The sequence below is a fragment of the Chelonia mydas genome, chromosome 9 (assembly GCF_015237465.2).
Source record: "Chelonia mydas isolate rCheMyd1 chromosome 9, rCheMyd1.pri.v2, whole genome shotgun sequence".
In the NCBI taxonomy this organism is placed as follows: Eukaryota; Metazoa; Chordata; order Testudines; family Cheloniidae; genus Chelonia; species Chelonia mydas.
The window spans coordinates 32335759-32358673 of record NC_057855.1 but is presented as its reverse complement, the minus strand read 5'-3'; the positions used below and the strand labels follow the sequence as shown (position 1 = coordinate 32358673).

The 22915-nt window shown below is 42.8% G+C and overlaps 2 protein-coding genes across 4 annotated transcripts in view; one reads left to right on the top strand and one right to left on the bottom strand.

Annotated features, from left to right (window-relative positions):
• The window catches only part of LOC114018255, a 70270-nt gene extending 61287 nt beyond the window's left edge, over nt 1–8983 (bottom strand). The window contains exons 1-2 of one of the 2 annotated variants that reach the window (XM_043521913.1): nt 8888–8983; nt 7540–7684 (exon numbers count right to left, since the gene is read on the bottom strand). In XM_043521913.1, coding sequence (XP_043377848.1) covers nt 7540–7641 — 102 coding nt within the window. In that variant the 5' untranslated portion in view covers nt 7642–7684; nt 8888–8983. Of the gene's footprint in view, nt 1–7539; nt 7946–8887 lie in introns of those variants that run through there. The other variant, XM_043521914.1, reaches the window with a different exon arrangement.
• On the top strand, nt 8627–22210 carry RNF7 (ring finger protein 7). 2 transcript variants are annotated; one of them, XM_027817289.3, is made up of 3 exons: nt 8627–9249; nt 18158–18205; nt 21696–22210. In XM_027817289.3, the coding sequence occupies exons 1-3, from the start codon at nt 9072–9074 to the stop codon at nt 21812–21814; spliced, it is 345 nt and encodes a 114-aa protein (XP_027673090.2). In that variant the 5' UTR covers nt 8627–9071; the 3' UTR covers nt 21815–22210. The 2 variants fall into 2 exon arrangements, with proteins under 2 accessions (XP_027673090.2, XP_037764675.1); XM_037908747.2 differs by having other exon boundaries at nt 8632–9236.
• The last annotated feature ends 705 nt before the right edge of the window (nt 22211–22915 follow it).

The window sequence follows — 22915 nt, the reverse complement described above, 5'->3', positions numbered from 1 at the left end:
GTCTGTGTGTGGATCAGACAGTAAGGTTTGCAGGATGAGCACCAGAACCTTTGGCTCTGATGGCTGGAGCAAGGAGATAAATAAAAATTCTTTCAAGTATTGTGTGAATTATTTCAGAAAATGTAAAAATCCTTGGGCATAGGCTGTGTTTAAGAGGACTAAGGCTTATGAGAAACTCTGTCCGAGGTGGGAAAGTTTTGTTACCACTAAGCCTGTCCCAAACAAGCTAAAGAAAAGGGCTTTGATTTATGGTTTGATGATGGTGTCAATAGAACTAGATGGGCACATAAAAGAAAAAAATCACAGTCAGGTTAGAAGAGCAGGTAGGGCATCAGAAAACTGAAAAAGAGAAGCTGACTGCTCAGAATAATGCCTTGTCAGCTCAGGCATTGAGTCAGTCAATGCAAATTAATCAGCTGGAGCAGCAGATACAAGAGTTAAGTTATGAGATTAATAAAAAGAGTAAGAAAACTTGTGTTAATTAAGAAATTAGAGGAATCTCAGGCTTCTACTAAAGAATTAATTAAAGATATTAAAAGAAACCAGGAAGGTAGCCGAAATCATTCTCACTATAACAATAAAATCTGTAACTTAAGGGAAGAGCTGAGAAAAGCAAAAGGCACTATTGCAGCAATAAATGGGGATCCTTTAAGAGAACCATGGGTCTGGGGACTCAGATTTAGAAGAGGATGAAGAAATTGATTATTTACAGGGTCAATGGGAGGCAAAGGCTATAGATTCCTGTCCTTTTGCTCCTCAAGCACCGGAAGTAGTAGAGAGCCTGAAGGACATGAAGGAGGGGAAAAGATATCCCCCCATGGCTTCTGTCACCATCACTGTGGTTAATTATGGACCTAACAGACCAGTGGAGACAAGATACGAAAAAAAACCTTACGGTCCTGATCAAGCAAGAGCTGTTGGGAAGACATTAGGTCCACTCAACAAAGAAAGAGCACTGGTATGGTTGTCCAAGTTAAGCAGCATGCTAGTCATCAGCAAGGAAGACACCACAGCTTTATTGGGAGAGTGTATGTGTAGTGAAGAGTATAGCACTTTGCCAGGAGAAGTTCATCTTGCAAGCACCAGAGACATCAGAGAGGTCTCTGAAGCAGTCTACCAACTCTATTTTCCACATGAAAATCTCATAGGGAAGTACTACTCAGACAAGCAAAGACCTGATGAAAGACCTGAGAGGTTTCTGAGTAGAAAACAACTTCTATATTTGTTATCAGGACTGTCACCAATAGTGAATGGAATACTACCTGCGACACTGCACACTTTAAGGAAGCGTTCATTCAAGGGCTCCTTCCTACTTTAAAGATTAACCTTGGGTCTTTGGGTCCTAATGACATTAAAGGAGATTGAAGAAAAGCTAAGAGAAGCCTTTGAACTGCAGCAAGAAGCTTTTCCCAGTCATTGGCAGTAGAAGAAAATATCTGCAGTGAAATTTGCAGACACTGAATCCAATGAACAGAAAGGGAAGAAGTCAAATTCCAATAGCAAGGACTGTGTACCAAAGTCAGATACGAGAGGTGCCTCAAATCACACAGAATCAAAAAATTATCAAGACAAACAAGACCTCTACTGAAATATGAAACAAAGGACCCAATAGATAGATTGCCCACTGACGAACTGTTCACCTTCATACTTAGCAAGTCTTCTGATGAAACATCAACAGCCACATCAGTCAAGCAAACGCAGCTGCAAAATCATACAGACATACAGGGCCAAACTCTTCCTTCTTCCTCAGTGGTGGCACCAATTGACGACTCATGGGGAAGACCAGTGGTAGATGCCCCATTTAAGGGGGATTTGGTAAATTCAAACAAACAATTCTTGTGGATATAGGTGCCATGCTATCTCTTATCTGTAGAAAGACAACATCAGAATTAAAGAAATGTCCTAAGCAAGAAATAAACATTTTAGAAGGCTACAATGGGAAAGAAAGTGTTGTGCGTTTCTTAGAGCCCATAATACAGAACACTGGAAGGTTAACTGCCAAAACTACCTTTGGTATCCAGTCTTTGGATGGACAAGGGATAATTTGAGTTGATATTTTAAAAGGACTGAATCTTATTATGGACTTGCCTAACAGAATTTTAATTCAAGACAAGATTGCATAGAGAGGATTCATTGTGCCTGCATCCCATAGAGTAGCTGCTGTGAAAGCTCCTGAGGAATTGAAGATTCCTAACAAGGAACAAGAAGTTGCAGAAGTAGCAATGAAATATCTTAATGCTTTTGCTACATATAAGCTGCAGTGTGGGAAGATAAGTGCTGGGGTAACAGTGGCGGGTCTGCTCCGAAACCTCAATGACAGTACAGGTATTCAGGAGATGTAGATTCAGAGAGACAATCAATGCCCTCACTGATCAAGAAGTATTAGTAGAAACCTCAAGCACTTGTAACTCTTCCATCTGGCCAGTACTAAAGGCAGATAAAAAGACGTGGAGACTCTCAGTGGATTACAGGGAATTAAACAAAGTAACATCCGGAATGATGCCGGTGGTGGCAAAGTTTCAAGAAGTGATGGCGGCTGTTGCGGCAGGAGCTAAATGGTTCACTGTTTTAGATCTATCAAATGCATTTTTTTCAACACTACCCCTATACCTAGCTCTTGGTATAAATTTGCCTTCACTTTTGATGATCGACAGTTGACATTCAGTAGAGTCCTTCAGGGATACCATAACGCCTCATCAATCTGCCATAAATTTGTCACTAGAATGTGGGATGAAATAAATGGCAAGAGTAATGTGATCAATTATGTAAATGATGTACTAATCACAACCACAACCAAAGAAGAAAACCTTAAGATCTTGGACTCTGTATTAAGTAGAATTCAAGAAACTGGATTAATCATCAATCTGGTAAAAGCACAGATGTTATAACAGTCACATATCTTGTCACATATAACAGGTCACATATCTTGGAATAGAACTGGATAAATCTGGGTGAAGACCAAATGCCCAGAGAATAGAGCTGATCGGTAAGCTACCAGCTCCCCAAGATGTATCAGCACTGCGATCCTTCCTAGGTCAATCAGGTTTTTCCAGAGACTTCATCAAGTACTATTTAGAAGTTGCCCAGCCTCTTTATACCTTGTTGAAAAAGAACTAAGAGTGGATCTGGGGCAGAGAACAAGAAGCAGCATTTTGCCAATTATAACTTGTAAAAGACTCTTGTAAAAGCTCCTGCTCTGGCCTATCCTCAGCCAAATCAACCTTTCTACTTACAATTGGCTACCACTGAGAAAGTTTAGTGTTATTGCAAGATGCAGGAGTAGGAGCAAAGCCAGTAGCTTTTGGATCTCAAGTGCTGAGTGAGATAGAAAAAAGCTTTTCACCATGTGAAAAAGAGGTACGTACATTGACCTGGGCACTCCAGCATTGGGAGTATATCATAGGAATGTCTCCAGTCGTACTAAGAACTACGCATACGCCAATTAAGTATTTGCTATTGGGCAAGATTAATGAAGGCAGAGTTTCACGTCTGGCTGGATGGACCCTACACCACCTCAACTGAAATGTAGAAGTGGAGAAAGTACAGAATTTGTCACTAGTACCATATGCACTACTGGTACAAGGAGAGGACCAAAAATGCCCTATTCCCTATGAAGACTCAAAGCAGTTGGAATCCCCCTTTCAACTAGGAATTTCTTTCGAACAAGCACAACAGTTGGGAATGGGCATATGGTTTGTGGATGGAAGATGCTATTACCATCAAGGCAAACCATGTACAGGATATGATTCCCTATAAATAAGTACCAACAAAATACTTCATGGAATGATAATTCCACATTTGGCTCAGGCGGCAGAAGTTGTGGCCATTGCAGCTACCATCGAAGCAGCAAGCCCAGAAACAGATTTATTAATCTGCTCAGATTCAGATTGGGCTGTGCATGTTCTGAGAAACCAGATGTCAGTATGAGTCAAATGAAATATGATGTCCGCAGATGGGAAAGTAATAGCTCATGCCCAGTACTTACTCCATGCTTGGAAAATAGCCGAATCTTGAGAAGGAAAAATCTATATGTTGAAAGTGAAAGTGCACAGGAAAACCAGGGTGAAATATCTTGATTCAATAATAAGGTGGATTCCCTAGCCAAACAAGAAGGTCTACTGGGTCCAGAAAAACTGTGGACCATGTCCACCAATATTGTCAGAAAAGTGCAACCAGGTGACCCAACATCTTGATTAGATTTAACATCTCTACAGATTCAAAATAAAGAACAGAAGGAACTGATTGAGAAAGGAGAATACAAGAACTACAGAGTATTCAAGGACAAGAATAACTTGGTTATGGCTCATAAGAAAGACACAAACAAGCAAATCCATGTACTTGTAATTCTGTCCTCTTTGAGAAAGGAGCTAATAACTTTAGCACATAACTAAGGGCATTTTGGAATAGAGATAAAGGTCAACAGAATTTTAACTGTCCGATGGTAGCCTCGTTAAAGATATAGAAATGTATGTATATAATTGTCTTTCATGTGCAGAAAACAATCCAGACAAAAAGATAATTAAAGGTCCTCTTATACACCAGCCATATGGGCCCATAGTCAAGGATACAGATCGATTTCATAGGTCCACTGCCCCAAACTGGATCTGGCATAAATATTGCCTGGTCATGGTAGACTCCTTTTCTAAGTGGATAGAGGAGTATCTGACCCAAAACAATATGGCCAGTATGATGGCTAGGTTTACCAGACACAACAGATTCAGATCAAGGACCTCATTTTGTAGGTGACATAATGAAATGCATGTGCTAAGCATTTGGAAAAAAACAGAAATTCCATGTTACCGGTTACCCACAAAGCTCTGGGTTAGTGGAACATACTAACTGGACTTTAAAGACTGCTTTGAGAAAAATAGTGACAGTCAGGAAAGGACTGGGATAGAAAACTCCCAATAATACTTATGGCTATGAGATCTACAATTGCTTCACATAGGTATACCCCCCATGAAGTAATACATGGCAGAATAATGAGGACACCTGAGCAATGGTGGCTAGGTGAAATGCTGCTTGATGACTACCAACTATGTATTCTCATGAATCAGTTTATGAGCAAGCTGCTAAGCACTACTAGCACCATTTAGAAGCAGGTTGCTATTAGGTTAAGAAGCAATATAAAGCAAATGGACAAAAGATTGGGCAGTATATTGAATCCTAAGGAATGGGATATAGGTGACAGGGTTTTATATAGATTCTATTTAGAGAAGAACCATGCCTTAAGTCCCAAATGTCTAGGTCGAGTAGTGACCGTGAACAAGGCTTGCCCAACAGTTTACCAGGTGGAGGTAAAAGGGAAAAAGAAAGCTTATGCGCCAATATGTCTGTTAGTCTATAAGGTGCCACAGGACTCTTTGCCGCTTTTACAGATCCAGACTAACACAGCTACCCCTCTGATACTTGGTACCCTTAAATGATTTCACTCATCACAGTTAAAGGATTGGAAGGGATTTGTTAAGTGATGTCAATAAATCCTTTTCTCTCTTTTCTTTTCTTTCCGTCAAGAAAACCTTCACACCACGTTTTCAATAATTTGTTTTTGTACATTGATATACGTGTCAAATTTAATGATTATTAAAAATGGGGAACACTTATTGTCAAGTAAACAAAAGTTATAATTATGAGTGGGATAGGGCTGAACAAAGTATGATACTATCCTGCCCACTTCATTAAAAGGAACAATTATAATTTATGTGAATGAAAAAGAGGAGGACTGTTACATAGTTTGGAAGGAAGAAGTTAGTGGTAAGACCATAACCGCCTTAACTGTGAACAGTAATACACAGGAAGTAACATTTTATGATTCAGAGGAAGAGCAACTCTCTCTCAAAAGCAAAAGCTTTATGTCACATGTGCATGGCTTTTTAGTGATGACTTCCTGACTAGTTGTTCAGATGTAATGAAAGTAACAGGGTCCTCCAAATATTCATACATGAGATCTAATCTAACACAATGGGTAAAGGAAGTTTTGTATGTTCAATGTTGTAATGGGATTACAATACCTAATTGATTCCATTAGGGTTAATTTGTATACTCCCACTGGTCAACATAATTTTATCCTGATGTATTCTAATTGCACTGAAAATTGTTTTGTCAGCTATCGAACTGTAAATAAGTTTTGAAACAAAGGCCTGGTCTACACTACAAGTTTGTCGGATTTAGCAGCGTTAAATCCGAATTAACCCTGCACCCGTCCACACAACGAAGCCATTTTTTCGACATAAAGGGCTCTTAAAACCGATTTCTGTACTCCTCCCCAACGAGATTAGCGTTGAAATCGACATTGCCATTTCGAATTAGGGTTAGTGTGGACGCAATTCGAAGGTATTGGCCTTCGGGAGCTATCCCACAGTGTACCATTGTGACTGCTCTGGACAGCACTCTGAACTCGGATGCACTGGCCAGGTGTACAGGAAAAGCCCCGGGAACTTTTGAATCCCATTTCCTGTTTGGCCAGGCGAGCTCATCAGCACAGGTGACCATGCAGTCCCAGAATCGAAAAAGAGCTCCATCATGGACCGAACGGGAGGTACTGGATCTGATCGCTGTATAGGGAGAGGAATCCGTGCTATCAGAACTACGTTCCACAAGACAAAATGCCAAAACATTTCAAAAAATCTCAGAGGCCATGAGGGACAGAGGCTACATCAGGGACACTCTGTCTTAAAGCAAATGATGTATCATCCTGACCTTAAGAAACATATAAAACAATTAGAAAAAGAAAGCAAAGTAGTAACGATAACAGTGCACCATTCTACCCAAAAACTCAAAAAGATTCTCAAATGAGTAGCAAAGGAATCAGCATTTAGCCATTGGTGGGAAAATCTATTTAACGGGTCTGCTTACTATAGTGAGGCTTGGAGTATTTTGCTGTACCCAGTGTTGGTGGTGTTAATACTTCAAATTCTGATCATTATCTGTACGATACTCTTAGTATGTTGGGTAAAAAGAAAAGTTAACAATGTAAAAGGATTAATTACAAATTAATTTCAAGTAAAGTATTGTAAAGTCATTCTTTTCAGATATCAAATGCCACTACAGATTGGCTTTGTTTGAACACAGTTTTGTATATAGGACGACCAAAATTTGAGTCCTGTACGACAACAGTGTAACCATTGGTGATAGCACAAGCAAGCAGAAGACTGTACTTGGCCATCAAGGAGGGGAACTGTTACGGGGCAGTTGACATTTTGTTTTGTTACCCTCCATCTTTGTTTGGTTTCTTGTTGTCCTTTCTATTCTGTTTGGCGCTCTTTTTCATTTCTTATCCTGATTGGGTAAGCCACAGCACCTAATGTCTGAAACTGCACAGCAACAAGGAAAAGGCAGGAAAACCTAGCAGTCCGTTTAGAATCTGCCCGGCAACCCAAAAAGGCGGGCAAGGGTCACATGACCCCAGTGGCAAAATCTTCCCAGTAACCAAAGACTAAAAAAGGACTCATCACAGTATGCTTCATGCTGCCCATCCTAATGGCAGACTGTGCCTGTTCCACCTAACATCAGAGAAGACAGAAGATAGAAGACACCGACCTGTTCCTGAAGCCTCTGTTCCTGCTCCATTGTTCCTGTCCCGTGGTTCCCAAGTTCTTGGTTCCTGGTTTGTGGCTCCTGGTCGGGTATTCCTGTTCCCATGTGGTCCAGTCCCGGTCAGACATCGTTGAGGACCTGCACAAGACTGAATAAAGTAGATTACTTCACTTTGTGTTATTTGTAACCCACATTGTTCTGGTTTTGGGTCCAGGCTTAACACCTATTGGGTGTTAAACCTCGGAGTGCTTTTTAATAAATCCTACTTGTTTTAAACCTTTAACCGTGAATAATGGTTGTTCTTGGGGGACTGCCATAGTTGATAGACGCTAATTTAAGGGACAAACCTGTAAGAGAGGGAGTCCTTAATAAAGATTTCTTCTAGAGATAGAAAAATTCCTAAGGTGCCACAAGTACTCCTTTTCTTTTTACGAATACAGACTAACACGGCTGTTACTCTGAAACCAGAAAAATTCCTGTAACAGGCCCCCTTTGAAGAATGGAATGGGGATACTGGTTTGTAATAAACCTTAAAAAAAAAATCAACCCTCCCACTAAATCCCTTTTTTCCACTGATGGACTGTTGAGAACTGTGAATATTCTAACAACTGCAAAAACAGTGGAGTTTACAAGTTTCTGGGGCTGGCTCAGACATATCCTCATATGGATATCGGGGCTGGCCCAAGGTCAGTCAGGGCTCCAATGAACATCTGGTGACAAGGGGAATCTAACATCATATTTATTGGAGGGAGAGAAAAAATGGTCAAGGGATTGGTGTTGTTATTAGTGAGGGGAGTGTTAACCCATTCACTGTGTCGGGCAGAAACTCCATTGCTAGAACCAGTGCAAACACCTGTGCTTGAGGATGACCTTACCCTCTTTATGTGGGAATAAGACCTTCCCCCCGCTTCTAAGCGGCTTTCAAGGGTGGCAAGGAGCCCAACTCACTTTCCTCTCCCCCAGCTCGCCCTTGGCTAATATGGGGAGAGATTCCCCTCCTGTGTCAAGCTACTTTAATCACTGCCTGAAATGACAAGCGCTAGTGCCTGGACAGCACGGCGATGGGCGCAGTATAAATCCCCAGTCGCCTGCCCAAGACCGTTAAAAACAACCCTCCCCGCGACCGGGCTCCCCGCGGCGGCGATGTTCCGGGGAGTCCGGGCTCCCCTGCAGTCGGTCCGAGAGAAGCCTGGAAGCGACGGGGCCCCTTCGCCCTTCCCACAGCATCAGTGCACGCTACAGGCAGCCGCCAGCAGGAGCCCTGCTTCCATGGCGGGGCCGGAGTGCTGAGGGGGTGGCCGAGAGGGGCCCTGAGCTCTCCGCAGACTAGAGCCTGCTGCTGGCTCCCCACCTCCGCTCCCGAAGCGGTGTGGCTTCGGGTCCGTTTCCCGGGCCTCCCCTTTGCCCCCGCCTAGCTAGCCTGGCCGGGCCGGGCGGGTGGCGCCGCTCTCGACGCTGGGTGGCGCTGCAGCCCCGCACTCCCGGCTCCGAGAAGCCAGAGCGATTCCTCCGCCGCAGCGTCTCCGCCCTCCGCCATGGCCGACGTGGAGGACGGAGACGAGCCGGGCGCCCCCCACTCTCACCCGGGCTCCTCGGGCGCCAAGGCGGGCGCTGCCGACAAGATGTTCTCGCTGAAGAAGTGGAACGCGGTGGCCATGTGGAGCTGGGACGTGGAGTGCGACACCTGCGCCATCTGCCGGGTACAGGTCATGGGTAAGGCGCCGGTGGGCCACGGCCTTCTCTCCGCCCTGGGCGGAGCCCCTGTACCTCCTCACTGCCCCTCCCCCACCGCGGCCAGAGCCCCACATCCTGGGGGAGGGACCTGTATCTGCTTACTGCCCCCCCAAGGGGGGAGAGTCCCACATCCTGGGGGGAGGGGTCTCTATCTCCTCACTCTCCCCCGCCCCCGCGGGGAGAGCCCTGCAGCCTGGGGGGCCCTGTATCTCCTCACTGCCCGCTCCCCACGGCCAGAGCCCCACATCATGGGGGCCTGAATCCCCTCACTGCCTCCCTCCCCAGGAAAGCCCGGGGATTCTGTCGGAGCTTGAACATACTGGGTTCCTTCTTTCCCACACGGACCTGTTTGCTGGGATGATACCAAGGCCATTTATGTAGTTCCTAATGCCTTGCCTGTGTTTGTCCCACATCCTAAAAGTAATTGCACAAAAGATCCTGTGCTGGTACCAGTGGGTGATGGTACCAGTGGTAGCTCCGTGTGTGTTTGTACCAGAAATAAATAACCAGAGGCATCACCTAAGCAATCAGCTTTACCGTGTAATATTCATACAGTTCTTCTTTATTTCCTTGAAATAAACTCTAGTTGTTGACCTAGCCCAGCAGTTCTCATGTAGCGAGGGGACACAGAATAAACCAGCCTCTGTAGCCTACCATGTGGTGACTGACCATGGCTTCTGGTGCCATAAATGTGGTGGTTGTTCCTAATAGGTGATCCTCCTTAACTAGCCAAACAGAAGTTTCATGGCTTAAATTGGATCACTTACTGGAGTCCTTCCTCTCTGTGCAACTATTTCACCATGCTGAAGCCTTGTCTGTAGTCTGCTCTTCTCTTGCTACATTTCACCAGGAAATGGTTGCTCCTTGAGGGTGATATCTAGTGTTTTCTTTGTAAAAAGAAAAGGAGTACTTGTGGCACCTTAGAGACTAACAAATTTATTTGAGCATAAGCTTTCGTGAGCTACAGCTCACTTCATCGGGTGCATTCAGTGGCTTATGCTCAAATAAATTTGTTAGTGCATCCGATGAAGTGAGCTGTAGCTCACGAAAGCTTATGCTCAAATAAATTTGTTAGTCTCTAAGGTGCCACAAGTACTCCTTTTCTTTTTGCGAATACAGACTAACACGGCTGCTACTCTGAGACCGGTATTCTTTGTGTTATCTGTTAATTATATCTTGCAAACCACTCTTGGATAAAAAATGTAAATGTAAGGTCACATTATTGCATTAGCTAAAAATTATCATCATTATATTTGTACAAATCTCCCCAACTGATTACAAATATTAACACTTATCCAAAAAAAGGCTCTTATACCCACTTGTCAGGTGTTACTTGAGTATCTACTTCCCAGTAATATTGCTGCAGCTGTACTTTGGCTGAAAACAATATTTAAAAGTAGCTTAAATTTTACAAATTAAGACATTGACAGCATAGCAATTACATATAATTATGATGACCTAAATACATCAAAAAGTGTGAATTTTTATTGCTGTTTGAGACTGGATAGCTCAGGGAGTTAATAATTGGAGACACGGAGCCTTTTCATCTCTAGGTCACTGTACAAATGCAGCTTGGATAAGGAGTAGTCCAAGTTACCATCTTATGTCTAGTCAGTGTTCTGCATGATGCAAATATGGTTTCTGTCCAATTTCCATTAGGTTGCTAGTCACATTACAAAAACCACTGCAGTTGGCAGACATTGGCAATTTCAGTAAAATGGCTGAGGCCTGAATGAATAGGGAAATTGAACTATCTTTTGTGTTGTAGAGACGGAATCTCCAGAAAATAAGATACTTAATACTTTTATATAGTGCTTTTCATCCATGAATTTCAAAGTGTTTTACAAAAATTGATAAGAAACCTCTTTTATGGGAAAACTGAGGTTAAGTGACTTGCCCAAAATCATTCTTCCACTGTTGTTCTGGGGAGTGAAAGATTGAGAATCCAATCTGAGTGCCCATCATGGCAATATCGAACATAACTAGCCCAGACATTTCTCATGTATTTTTGTCTGTGTCTAGAACAGTCTTTTGAGCTGGGAGAATTTATGAACATGCTAGAGGAAGAACTACTTTGGCCCAGAATGAAGTAGTGAAAAATGTCTTATTTAGCTTGACTTTATACAAAAAGTTTTAGCATGGGTAGAAGACAGTTCACATGTGGTCTTATTTGGGCTGGTAGACAAAGCTCACATCAGGACTAAGAAATTAGCCCCAGGTGCAATAGAATAGCATTTTCTTAAAAATACAGTTTTTAGTAATATCCAGTAATGGATTTTACTGAACCTGACTTATGAGGAAGTCGAAATAGCACAAAAGCACTGTAGAGAATAGATCTGAGTTGATATCTCTACTCATGCCAATTGTGTCAAATCACAGAATTAAAGGGAAAAAAGACTTAGTTTAAAAGAAACCAAAATGTTTTCTGTGGAGCTAAATATGGAACTCTGCCTTTGTATTTTAGTTTTTAAAAAGTTATAGGAGTTTGAGTGAATTTGATATTTCTGAAAGTGATTGACTGAAGACCCAGATGTTCGCAACAGGGATTAAAGTGTTGGAATGGTGCCCTACCTGTTATTTCTTATACACCATTGAGATTTCGACTCCTGGTTCTGTCCTGCCAAATATGCCAATACTTCATTGCCCATTTGTCAAATTTTCCAACAAGAACCTTCTCCCATGCTGTTCCTTATGCATGAAAAGAGCATAAAACACTCCTCTACTATGACGCCTTCAAAAAATTTGATAGTGGCCACTGATGATTGTGATGATTACAGTCATCTCACCTGTTACCGTGTGCTTCCCCTGCCTGTGTGTTGTATTTCCTGTCTTAGACAGGAAGCTCTTCTGGACAGGGAACCACTTATTATTGTTTGTATAACCCCTAGAACAACTATGTTTGGGTCGCTGGGTGCTACTGCAATACAAATAATAAATAATGAGTGAAACCCCTGATTGTCTACTAAAGGAAGAGCTGCTCTCCTCTGTCTTATTTGGGGAAACAATGCTGCCTCAGCACTCCCATTTCTCTTTGCTGTTTGATGACTGACTAGGGGTATGTCTACAGTATGAAATTAGGTCGAATTTATAGAAGTCGGTTTTGTAGAAAGCGTTTTTATATAGTTGATTGTGTGTGTCCCCACACAGATGCTCTAAGTGCATGTAGTCAGCAGAGTGTGTCCACAGTACTGAGGCAACCGTCGACTTCCGGAGCATTGCACTGTGGGTGGCTATCCCACAGTTCCCGCAGTCTCTGCTGCCCATTTGAATTCTGGGTAGAAATCCCAGTGCCTGATGGGGCTTAAGCATTGTCACGGGTGGTTCTGGGTACATATCGTCAGGCCCCCGTTCCCTCCCTCCCTCCGTGAAAGCAAGGGCAGACAATCGTTTTGCGCCTTTGTTCTTGAGTTACCTGTGCAGACGCCATACCACGGCAAGCATGGAGCCCGCTCAGCTAACAGTCACCATATGTCTCCTGGATGCTGGCAGACGCAGTACTTCATTGCTACACAGCAGTAGTTTATTGCCTTTTGGCAGCAGACGGTGTAGTATGACTGGTAGCCATCATCGACGTAGTCCTGGGTGCTTTTTTAACCGGGCACCTGGGCAAACATGGGAGTGACTCAGCCAGGTCATTTCCCTTGTTTCGTCTCGTGGCGATTCAGTCCCGCACTGTCTTTTAATCTGCAGCTAGCAGAAGATGATGGCCAGTAGTCATACTGCACCATCTTCTGCTGAGCACCCAGGTGTTGACGATGGCTAGCAGTCGTACTGCACAGTCTGCTGCCAGCAAGATGTATAAAGATAGATGAAGTGGTTCAAAACAAGAAATAGACCAGATTTGTTTTGTATTCATTTTCTCCTCCCTCCCTCCCTCTGTGAAATCAACAGCCTGCTAAACCCAGTTTTGAGTTCTATCCTTGAGGGGGCCATTCAGTTTCTCGCAAAGCCACCCCCTTTGTTGATTTTAATTCCCTGTAAGCCAACCCTGTAAGCCATGTCGTCAGTTGCCCCTCCCTCCGTCAGGGCAACGGAAGACAATCATTCCGCCCATTTTTCTGTGCAGACGCCATACCACGGCAAGCATGGAGCCCGCTCAGATCACTTGGGCAATTAGGAGCACATTAAACACCACACGCATTATCCAGCAGTATATGCAGAACCAGAACCTGGCAAAGCGATACCGGGCGAGTAGGCGACGTCAGCACGGTGACGTGAGTGATGAGGACATGGACGCAGACTTCTCTCAAAGCATGGGCCCTGGCAATATGGTCATCATGGTGCTAATGGGGCAGGTTCATGTGGTGGAACGCTGATTCTGGGCTCGGGAAACAAGCACAGACTGGTGGGACCGCATAGTGTTGCAGGTCTGGGATGATTCCCAGTGGCTGCAAAACTTTCGCATGCGTAAGGGCACTTTCATGCAGCTTTGTGACTTGCTTTCCCCTGCCCTGAGGCGCAAGAATACCAAGATGAGAGCAGCCCTCACAGTTGAAAAGCGAGTGGCAATAGCCCTGTGGAAGCTTGCAATGCCAGACAGCTACCGGTCAATCGGGAATCAGTTTGGAGTGGACAAATCTACTCTGCGGGCTGCTATGATGCAAGTAGCCAACGCAATCAAAGATCTGCTGAAATCAAGGGTAGTGACCCTGGGAAATGTGCAGGTCATAGTGGATGGCTTTACTGCAATGGGATTCCCTAACTGTGGTGGGGCCATAGATGGAATCCATATCCCTGTCTTGGCACCGGAGCACCAAGCCAGCGAGTACATAAACCGCAAGGGGTACTCTTCAATAGTGCTGCAAGCACTGGTGGATCACAAGGGACGTTTCACCAACATCAACGTGGGATGGCCGGGAAAGGTACATGACGCTCGCATCTTCAGGAACTCTGGTCTGTTTCAAAAGCTGCAGGAAGGGACTTTATTCCCAGACCAGAAAATAACCTTTGGGGATGTTGAAATGCCTATAGTTATCCTTGGGGACCCAGCCTACCCCTTAATGCCATGGCTCATGGAGCCATACAGAGGCAGCCTGGACAGTAGTCAGGAGCTGTTCAACTACAGGCTGAGCAAGTGCAGAATGGTGGTAGAATGTGCATTTGGACGTTTAAAAGCGTGCTGGCGCAGTTTACTGACTCGGTTAGACCTCAGCAAAACCAATATTCCCACTGTTATTACTGCTTGCTGTGCGCTCCACAATATCTGTGAGAGTAAGGGGGAGACGTTTATGGAGGGGTGGGAGGTTGAGGCAAATCATCTGGCTGCTGGTTACGCACAGCCAGACACCAGGGCGGTAAGAAGAGCACAGGAGGGCGCGGTGCGCATCAGAGAAGCTTTGAAAACCAGTTTCATGACTGGCCAGGCTACGGTGTGAAAGTTCTGTTTGTTTCTCCTTGATGAAACCCCCACCCCTTGGTTCGCTCTAGTTCCCTGTAAGCTAACCACCCTCCCCACCTCCCTTCGATCACCAATTGCAGAGGCAATAAAGTCATTGTTGCCTCACATTCATGCATTCTTTATTCATTCATCACGCAATAGGGGGATAACTGCCAAGGTAGCCCAAGAGGGGTGGTGGAGGAGAGAAGCACCAGGAGGGGTGGTGGAGGAGGGAAGGACAAGGCCACACAGCACTTTAAAAGTTTAAAAGTTTAAAACTTATTGAATGCCAGCCTTCTGTTGCTGGGGCAATCCTCTGGGGTGGAGTGGCTGGGTGGCCGGAGGGCCCCCCCCACCACGTTCTTGGGCATCTGGGTGAGGAGGCTATAGAACTTGGGGAGGAGGACGGTTGGTTACACAGGGGCTGTAGCGGAGGTCTGTGCTCCTGCTGCCTTTCCCGCAGCTCAACCATACGCTGGAGCATATTGGTTTGATCCTCCAGCAGCCTCAGCATTGAATCCTGCCTCCTCTCATCACGCTGCTGCCACCTTTCGGCTTCAGTCCTCTCTTCAGCCCGCCACCTCTCCTCCCAGTCGTTTTGTGCTTTCCTGCACTCTGACATTGTCTGCCTCAGGCATTCGTCTTTGCTCTGTCAGTGTGGGAGGACAGCATGAGCTCAGAGAACATTTCATCACGAGTGCGTTTTTTTCGCCTTCTAATCTTCACTAGCTTCTGGGAAGGAAAAGATCCTGTGATCCTTGAAACACATGCAGCTGGTGGAGAGAAAAAAAGGGACAGTGGTATTTAAAAAGGCACATTTTATAGAACAATGGGTACACTCTTTCACGGTAAACCTTGCTGTTAACATTACATACATAGCACATGTGCTTTCGTTACAAGGTCGCATTTTGCCTCCCCCCAGCACGTGGCTAGCCCCTCCCCGTTGCTAACAGCGGGGAACATTTCTGTTCAGCCACAGGCAAACAGCCCAGCAGGAACGGGCACCTCTGAGTGTCCCCTTAAGAAAAGCACCCTATTTCAACCAGGTGACCATGAATGATATCACTCTCCTGAGGATAACACAGAGAGATAAAGAACGGATGTTGTTTGAATGCCAGCAAACATACACTGCAATGCTTTGTTCTACAATGATTCCCGACTACGTGCTACTGGCCTGGAGTGGTAAAGTGTCCTACCATGGTGGATGGAATAAGGCTGCCCTCCCCAGAAACCTTTTGCAAAGGCTTTGAGAGTATATCCAAGAGAGCCACGAATGCCAGGGCAAATTAATCATTAAACATGCTTGCTTTTAAACCATGTATAGTATTTTAAAAGGTACACTCACCAGAGGTCCCTTCTCCACCTGGCGGGTCCGGGAGGCAGCCTTGGGTGGGTTCGGGGGGTACTGGCTCCAGGTCCAGGGTGAGAAACAGTTCCTGGCTGTCGGGAAAAATGGTTTCTCCACTTGCTTGCTGTGAGCTATCTACAACCTCATCATCATCATCTTCCTCGTCCCCAAAACCTGCTTCCGTGTTGCCTCCAGCTCCATTGAAGGAGTCAAACAACATGGCTGGGGTAGTGGTGGCTGAACCCCCTAAAACGGCATACAGCTCATCATAGAAGCGGCATGTTTGGGGCTCTGACCCGGAGCGGCCGTTCGCCTCTCTGGTTTTCTGGTAGGCTTGCCTCAGCTCCTTAAGTTTCACGCGGCACTGCTTCGGGTCCCTGTTATGGCTTCTGTCCTTCATGCCCTGGGAGATTTTGACAAATGTTTTGGCATTTCAAAAACTGGAATGGAGTTCTGAGAGCACGGATTCCTCTCCCCATACAGCGATCAGATCCCGTACCTCCCGTTCGGTCCATACTGGAGCTCTTTTGCGATTCTGGGACTGCTGCATGGTCACCTCCTCTGATGAGCTCTGCATGGTCACCTGCAGCTTGCCACACTGGCCAAATAGGAAATTGAAATTCAAAAGTTCGTGGGCCTTTTCCTGTCTACCTGGCCAGTGCAGCTGAGTTGAGAGTGCTGTCCAGAGCGGTCACAATGGAGCACTCTGAGATAGCTCCTGGAGGCCAATACCATCTGATTGCATACAGAGTACCCCAAATTTGACCCAGCAAGGCCGATTTCAGCGCTAATCCCCTTGTCGGGGGTGGAGTAAGGAAATAGATTTTAAGAGCCCTTTAAGTCGAAAAAAAGGGCTTTGTCGTGTGGACGGGTGCAGGGTTAAATCGACTTAACGCTGCTAAATTCGACCTCAACTCCTAGTGTAGACCAGGGCTCGGTGAGGAATCTGAAGTGGGAGCAGCAGTAAGTGCTTACATAGTTTTCAGAGTAGCGGCCGTGTTAGTTTGTATTCGCCAAAAGAAAAGGAGTACTTGTGGCACCTTAGAGACTAACAAATTTATTTGAGCATAAGCTTTCGTGAGCTACAGCATCCGATGATGTGAGCTGTAGCTCACGAAAGCTTATGCTCAAATAAATTTGTAAGTCTCTAAGGTGCCACAAGTACTCCTTTTCTTTTTGCTTACATAGTGTGGAGCAGCAGCTGATGTACTACTCCAACTGGAAGTCCCATATCCTTATTCCTTTCTGTCCCTTGCAAGATTAGACACCCATTTAAAAAATATGTATTATATGTCCCCATTGGTCTCTGTGCAATGTAAGTAAAACTAATAAATGATCTAAAAGTATGGTGTGGTCTCTTCACTTACATTACACGACTAATAAATGATCTAAAAGTATAGGGTGTGGGTGTGTGTTTTTATATTCTGGTGAAGTTTAAGGTACTCATCAAGTAAAATTGCTGTGTAAAAAAGGTGGTGTGGGGCAGGGTTTGATGGAAGGCTGAAAAACAATAGAATTGTGAAAAGAAAAGGAGTACTTGTGGCACCTTAGAGACTAACCAATTTATTTGAGCATAAGCTTTTGTGAGCTACAGATGAAGTGAGCTGTAGCTCACGAAAGCTTATGCTCAAATAAATTGGTTAGTCTCTAAGGTGCCACAAGTACTCCTTTTCTTTTTGCGAATACAGACTAACACGGCTGCTACTCTGAAACCTGTCAATAGAATTGTGAGTGATTTCCTTAAAAGGAGATGCTGATGTCTGAAAAACAGATTGCTGAAGTTGGGGGTTGCATGTATACTTGCAGTTCTCTTGTTTAATTTTTAATATGCTTGAGTGGATTTGGCATAAGTCTCCCAATGGTCACATATACAAAAAGGAGATTTCTTTTGCAGCAAAGCTTGTGAAAATGTCACAACAAAATGGAGGGTTTTACAGTTTCCAGTTCTTTTTACCGTCTGTAAACGTATATTTTTCTTTTGGTATGCATAGTGCTTGTATTTTAAATTCCTTTTTATCTAATAAATACAATTGAACTAGATGGCAGAATTCGAGCTTTTACCTTTATAAATATGTTTCAGGGTTTATATTTCCATTAGAAAAGCCAGTTTTAAGAATTGTCTTCTGAGCATCAAATTGAGTTTTGTTCTTGTTTGCTTTTAGATGCCTGTCTTAGATGTCAAGCTGAAAACAAACAAGAAGATTGTGTTGGTATGTAGTGATTTCATTCTCATGTTTTTCAGCAAAGGGTTTTTCTCAGTGGGGTGCTTTTTTAAGTTTGAAGATAATACTAATTTTATTAATGAGCAAAAATAAACTGTACAGCAATACTAATGTAAAAAGACACACTGTCAGAAAAGTACTTGACTGAGCAAATCTGTAGTCATTTATGTATGTGACTGGGAAGAACTAGTTCTATAATTCAGGACAGACTACTGTAGACTTTTGAGTTAGATAGGAAATAGCTACTGTATCTTCTTTTAAGATAGATGCTAGAAGATATAACAGAAGAACTTCACTGAAACAAGCAAGGGTGGAATAAAATTATTCTAGCCTTTGAACAATCTCTGATGTAGCTGAGAGCCCATTTTATATGCTTATGTAGTAATATCCTATGGTGTTTTATTTATCATGTATCACAACTTGGAACTTTAAAAATTCAAATAAAATGTTAATTAGAATTTGCTCATATGCCCTTAAACCTTTGGTACATGATGAAAAATCAACACTGAAATGGTACACTAACTATACCTAATTAATGAACCAGTAAAAACCACTCACAGCCTTCACTCGTCCCTCAGTAGTGTTCATAGTATTATGTATTTATATAGTGCACAGCACCGTGCTAAGCATTCTACAGTTGTGTAAGAATATGAAAGTATGTGTATATGTCTCTTCAATTAGAAATAAATTGGTAGACATGCTTTTAGTGGCTAATTTAGAGTTTTTGATTTCAAAAGGGCTGACTCTCAAAAATTAAGGAAATTAGTTAGGGAAGTGGATTGGACTGAATAATTTATAGATCTAAAGGTAGAGGAGGCCTGGGATTATTTTAAATCAAAGCTTCAGAAGCTATTGGAAGCCTGCATCCCAAGAAAGGGGAAAAAATCCATAGGCAGGAGTTGTAGACCAAGCTGGATGAGCAAGCATCTCAGAGAGGTGATTAAGAAAAAGCAGAAAGCATACAGGGAGTGGAAGAAGGGAGGGATCAGCAAGGAAAGCTACCTTATTGAGGTCAGAACATGTAGGGATAAAGTGAGACAGGCTAAAAGTCAAGTAGACTTGGACCTTGCAAAGGGAATTAAAACCAATAGTAAAAGGTTCTATAGTCATATAAATAAGAAGAAAACAAAGAAAGAAGAAGTGGGACTGCTAAACACTGAGGATGGAGTGGAGGTCAAGGATAATCTAGGCATGGCCCAATATCTAAACAAATACTTTGCCTCAGTCTTTAATAAGACTAAAGAGAATCTTAGGGATAATGGTAGCATGACAAATGGGAATGAGGATATGGAGGTAGATATTACCATATTTGAGGTAGAAGTGAAACTCAGACAACTTAATGGGACTAAATCGGGGGGCCCAGATAATCTTCATCCAAGAATATTAAAGGAATTGGCACATGAAATTGCAAGCCCATTAGCAAGAATTTTTAATGAATCTGTAAACTCAGGGGTTGTACCGTATGATTGGAGAATTGCTAACATAGTTCCTATTTTTAAGAAAGGGGAAAAAGTGATCCGGGTAATTATAGGCCTGTTAGTTTGACATCTGTAGTATGCAAGGTCTTGGAAAAAATTTTGAAGGAGAAGGTAGTTAAGGACATTGAAGTCAATGGTAAATGGGACAAAATACAACGTGGTTTTACAAAAGGGAGATCGTGCCAAGCCAACCTGATCTCCTTCTTTGAGAAAGTAACAGATTTTTTAGACAAAGGAAACGCAGTGGATCTAATTTACCTAGATTTTAGTAAGGCGTTTGATACCGTGCCACATGGGGAATTATTAGTTAAATTGGATAAGATGGGGATCAATAGGAAAATTGAAAGGTGGATAAGGAATTGATTAAAGGGGAGACTACAGCGGGCCCTACTGAAAGGTCAACTGTCAGGCTGGAGGGAGGTTACCAGTGGAGTTCCTCAAGAATCGGTTTTGGGACCAATCTTATTTAATCTTTTTATTACTGACCTTGGCACAAAAAGTGGGAGTGTGCTAATAAAGTTTGCAGATGATACAAACCTGGGAGGTATTGCCAATTTAGAGAAAGACAGGGATATCTTACAGGAAGATCTGGATGACCTTGTAAACTGGAGTAATAGTAATAGGATGAAATTTAATAGTGAGAAGTGTAAGGTCATGCATTTAGGGATTAATAACAAGAATTTTAGTTATAAGCTAGGGACACATCAATTAGAAGTAACGGAGGAGGAAAAGGACCTTGGAGTATTGGTTGATCATAGGATGACTATTAGCTGCCAATGTGATATGGCCATGAAAAAAGCTAATGCGGTCTTGGGATGCATCAGGAGAGGTATTTCCAGTAGGGATAAGGAGGTTTTAGTACCATTATACAAGGCACTGGTGAGACCTCACCTGGAATACTGTGTGCAGTTCTGGTATCCCATGTTTAAGAAGGATGAATTCAAACTGGAACAGATACAGAGAAGGGCTACTAGGATGATCCGAGGAATGGAAAACTTGTCTTATGAAAGGAGACTCAAGGAGCTTGGCTTGTTTAGCCTAACTAAAAGGAGGTTGAGGGGAGATATGATTGCTCTCTATAAATATATCAGAGGGATAAATACTGGAGAGGGAGAGGAATTATTTAAGCTCATTACCAGTGTGGACACAAGAACAAATGGATATAAACTGGCCACCAGGAAATTTAGACTAGAAATTAGACGAAGGTTTCTAACCATCAGAGGAGTGAAGTTTTGGAATAGCCTTCCAAAGGAAGCAGTGGGGGCAAAAGATCTATCTGGCTTTAAGATTAAACTCGATAAGTTTATGGAGGAGATGGTATGATGGGATAACATGGTTTTGGTAATTAAATATTCATGGTAAATAGGCCCAATGGCCTGTGATGGGATATTAGATGGGGTGGGATCCGAGTTACCCAGGAAAGAATTTTCTGTAGTGTCTGGCTGATGAATCTTGCCCATATGCTCAGGGTTTAGCTGATCGCCATATTTGGGGTCGGGAAGGAATTTTCTTCCAGGGCAGATTGGAAGAGGCCCTGGAGGTTTTTCGCCTTCCTCTGTAGCATGGGGCACGGGTCACTTGCTGGAGGATTCTCTGCTCCTTGACGTCTTTAAACTACGATTTGAGGACTTCAATAGCACAGATATAGGTGTGAGGTTTTTTGCAGGAGTAGTGGGTGAAATTCTGTGGCCTGCGTTGTGCAGGAGGTCAGACTAGATGATCATAATGGTCCCTTCTGACCTAAATATCTATGAATGTGTGAGACATAACCCTGTAGAACACAATATTCTATTTATGGAAAATACTTTCAAACCAGTAACACTAATCTAGTCTCAATCAATAAATCATTATAATGTATTATTGCCTCAAATATCATATAACCCTCTATTTGCTGTAAAAATCTGAGTTAGATTGTTAGACCTCTTAATTGTGAATGTAGTTTGTACATCTATATTAAATAGTGTAACTGGAACATATCAAGTATTTTTCTTTTCTTTCAGTTGTCTGGGGAGAATGTAATCATTCCTTCCACAATTGCTGCATGTCCCTATGGGTGAAACAGAACAATCGCTGTCCCCTCTGTCAACAGGACTGGGTGGTCCAGAGAATAGGCAAATGAAAACATTGGCAGTTTTTCTGTTGAACTTGTTTGAAGCAATATATGTCTGATGCCATATATCCATATGAAAGGGAGGAACACTCTAACTGTGGCGTGATTCATTCAATTTATATCTATGTTAAAAGAATACTATGGTTTTGTTGTGCTTGAACACGCTCTAATGTGTTGAAGTGCCATTTTGTCTGATCTTATTTCAGCATCCTTCCACAGCTAAGGACATAGGCACGCTACCTTAGAGTCTGTCTGTCTGTCAATGTTCTGGTGTGAATTGTATCAACTGCTTAGAAATGCTGTGGTGCCGAAAATACACAATTACAATCTACCACCAAACCACCATAAATAATTTTGCCTGATCGTGATTTTTTGACTAAAATAAATAGTGTGTGAAACATTCAATTTTACTGTTGTTTTTTTCCCCCTTCTCCCCACCCCATCCCCCGGTCCCCCGTATGGTAGAAACCTCTTATTTAAGTTTTAGTACAGGCTTGGTTTTGTGATGGCTTAAAAAATCTGACTCTACAGTTCATTGAATATTAATAGCCTTTTATTTTATAATGATATGTATGTGGTTTCTCCAACATACAGTATTAAACTTTTACCATATTAGGATTTTTATTGTAATTTCTGGTAAAAGCAATGGGGAATGTCTTTAATCCAGTATTGGGCCACTTTAATAACCATATTTGAAATTAATTAGCTGGCGAAGTGAAAATATTGGTTAGGAACTAGCTGACTCATGGATGTATCTTAAATAAATTGAGAACCATGTCTATAAATTGTTTCAAATATATAATTGACAAAATAGATGTTACAAAGAAAGCATATGCTAATTAAATGTATTAAGAATCTAATGTAGCACATTGTTTCATCTTGTCAGTATAAGCAGGTCCATTTGGGAATATGTTTTGTATCCGTTTGTCTATTTCATCAGATTGGTAGACTTATATTTTCATGTAATAACAATTGTTGTTTTGCCTTTTGTAACGGGAAGGCTTGAGGATTTCATTAGGTTATTTTTATGTACGGACAACCCTGTTTTAATTTTTGGGTTTTTTACTTATATTTAATTGCTTGTCCTTAATTCTTTTAGTTGCCTTTAAT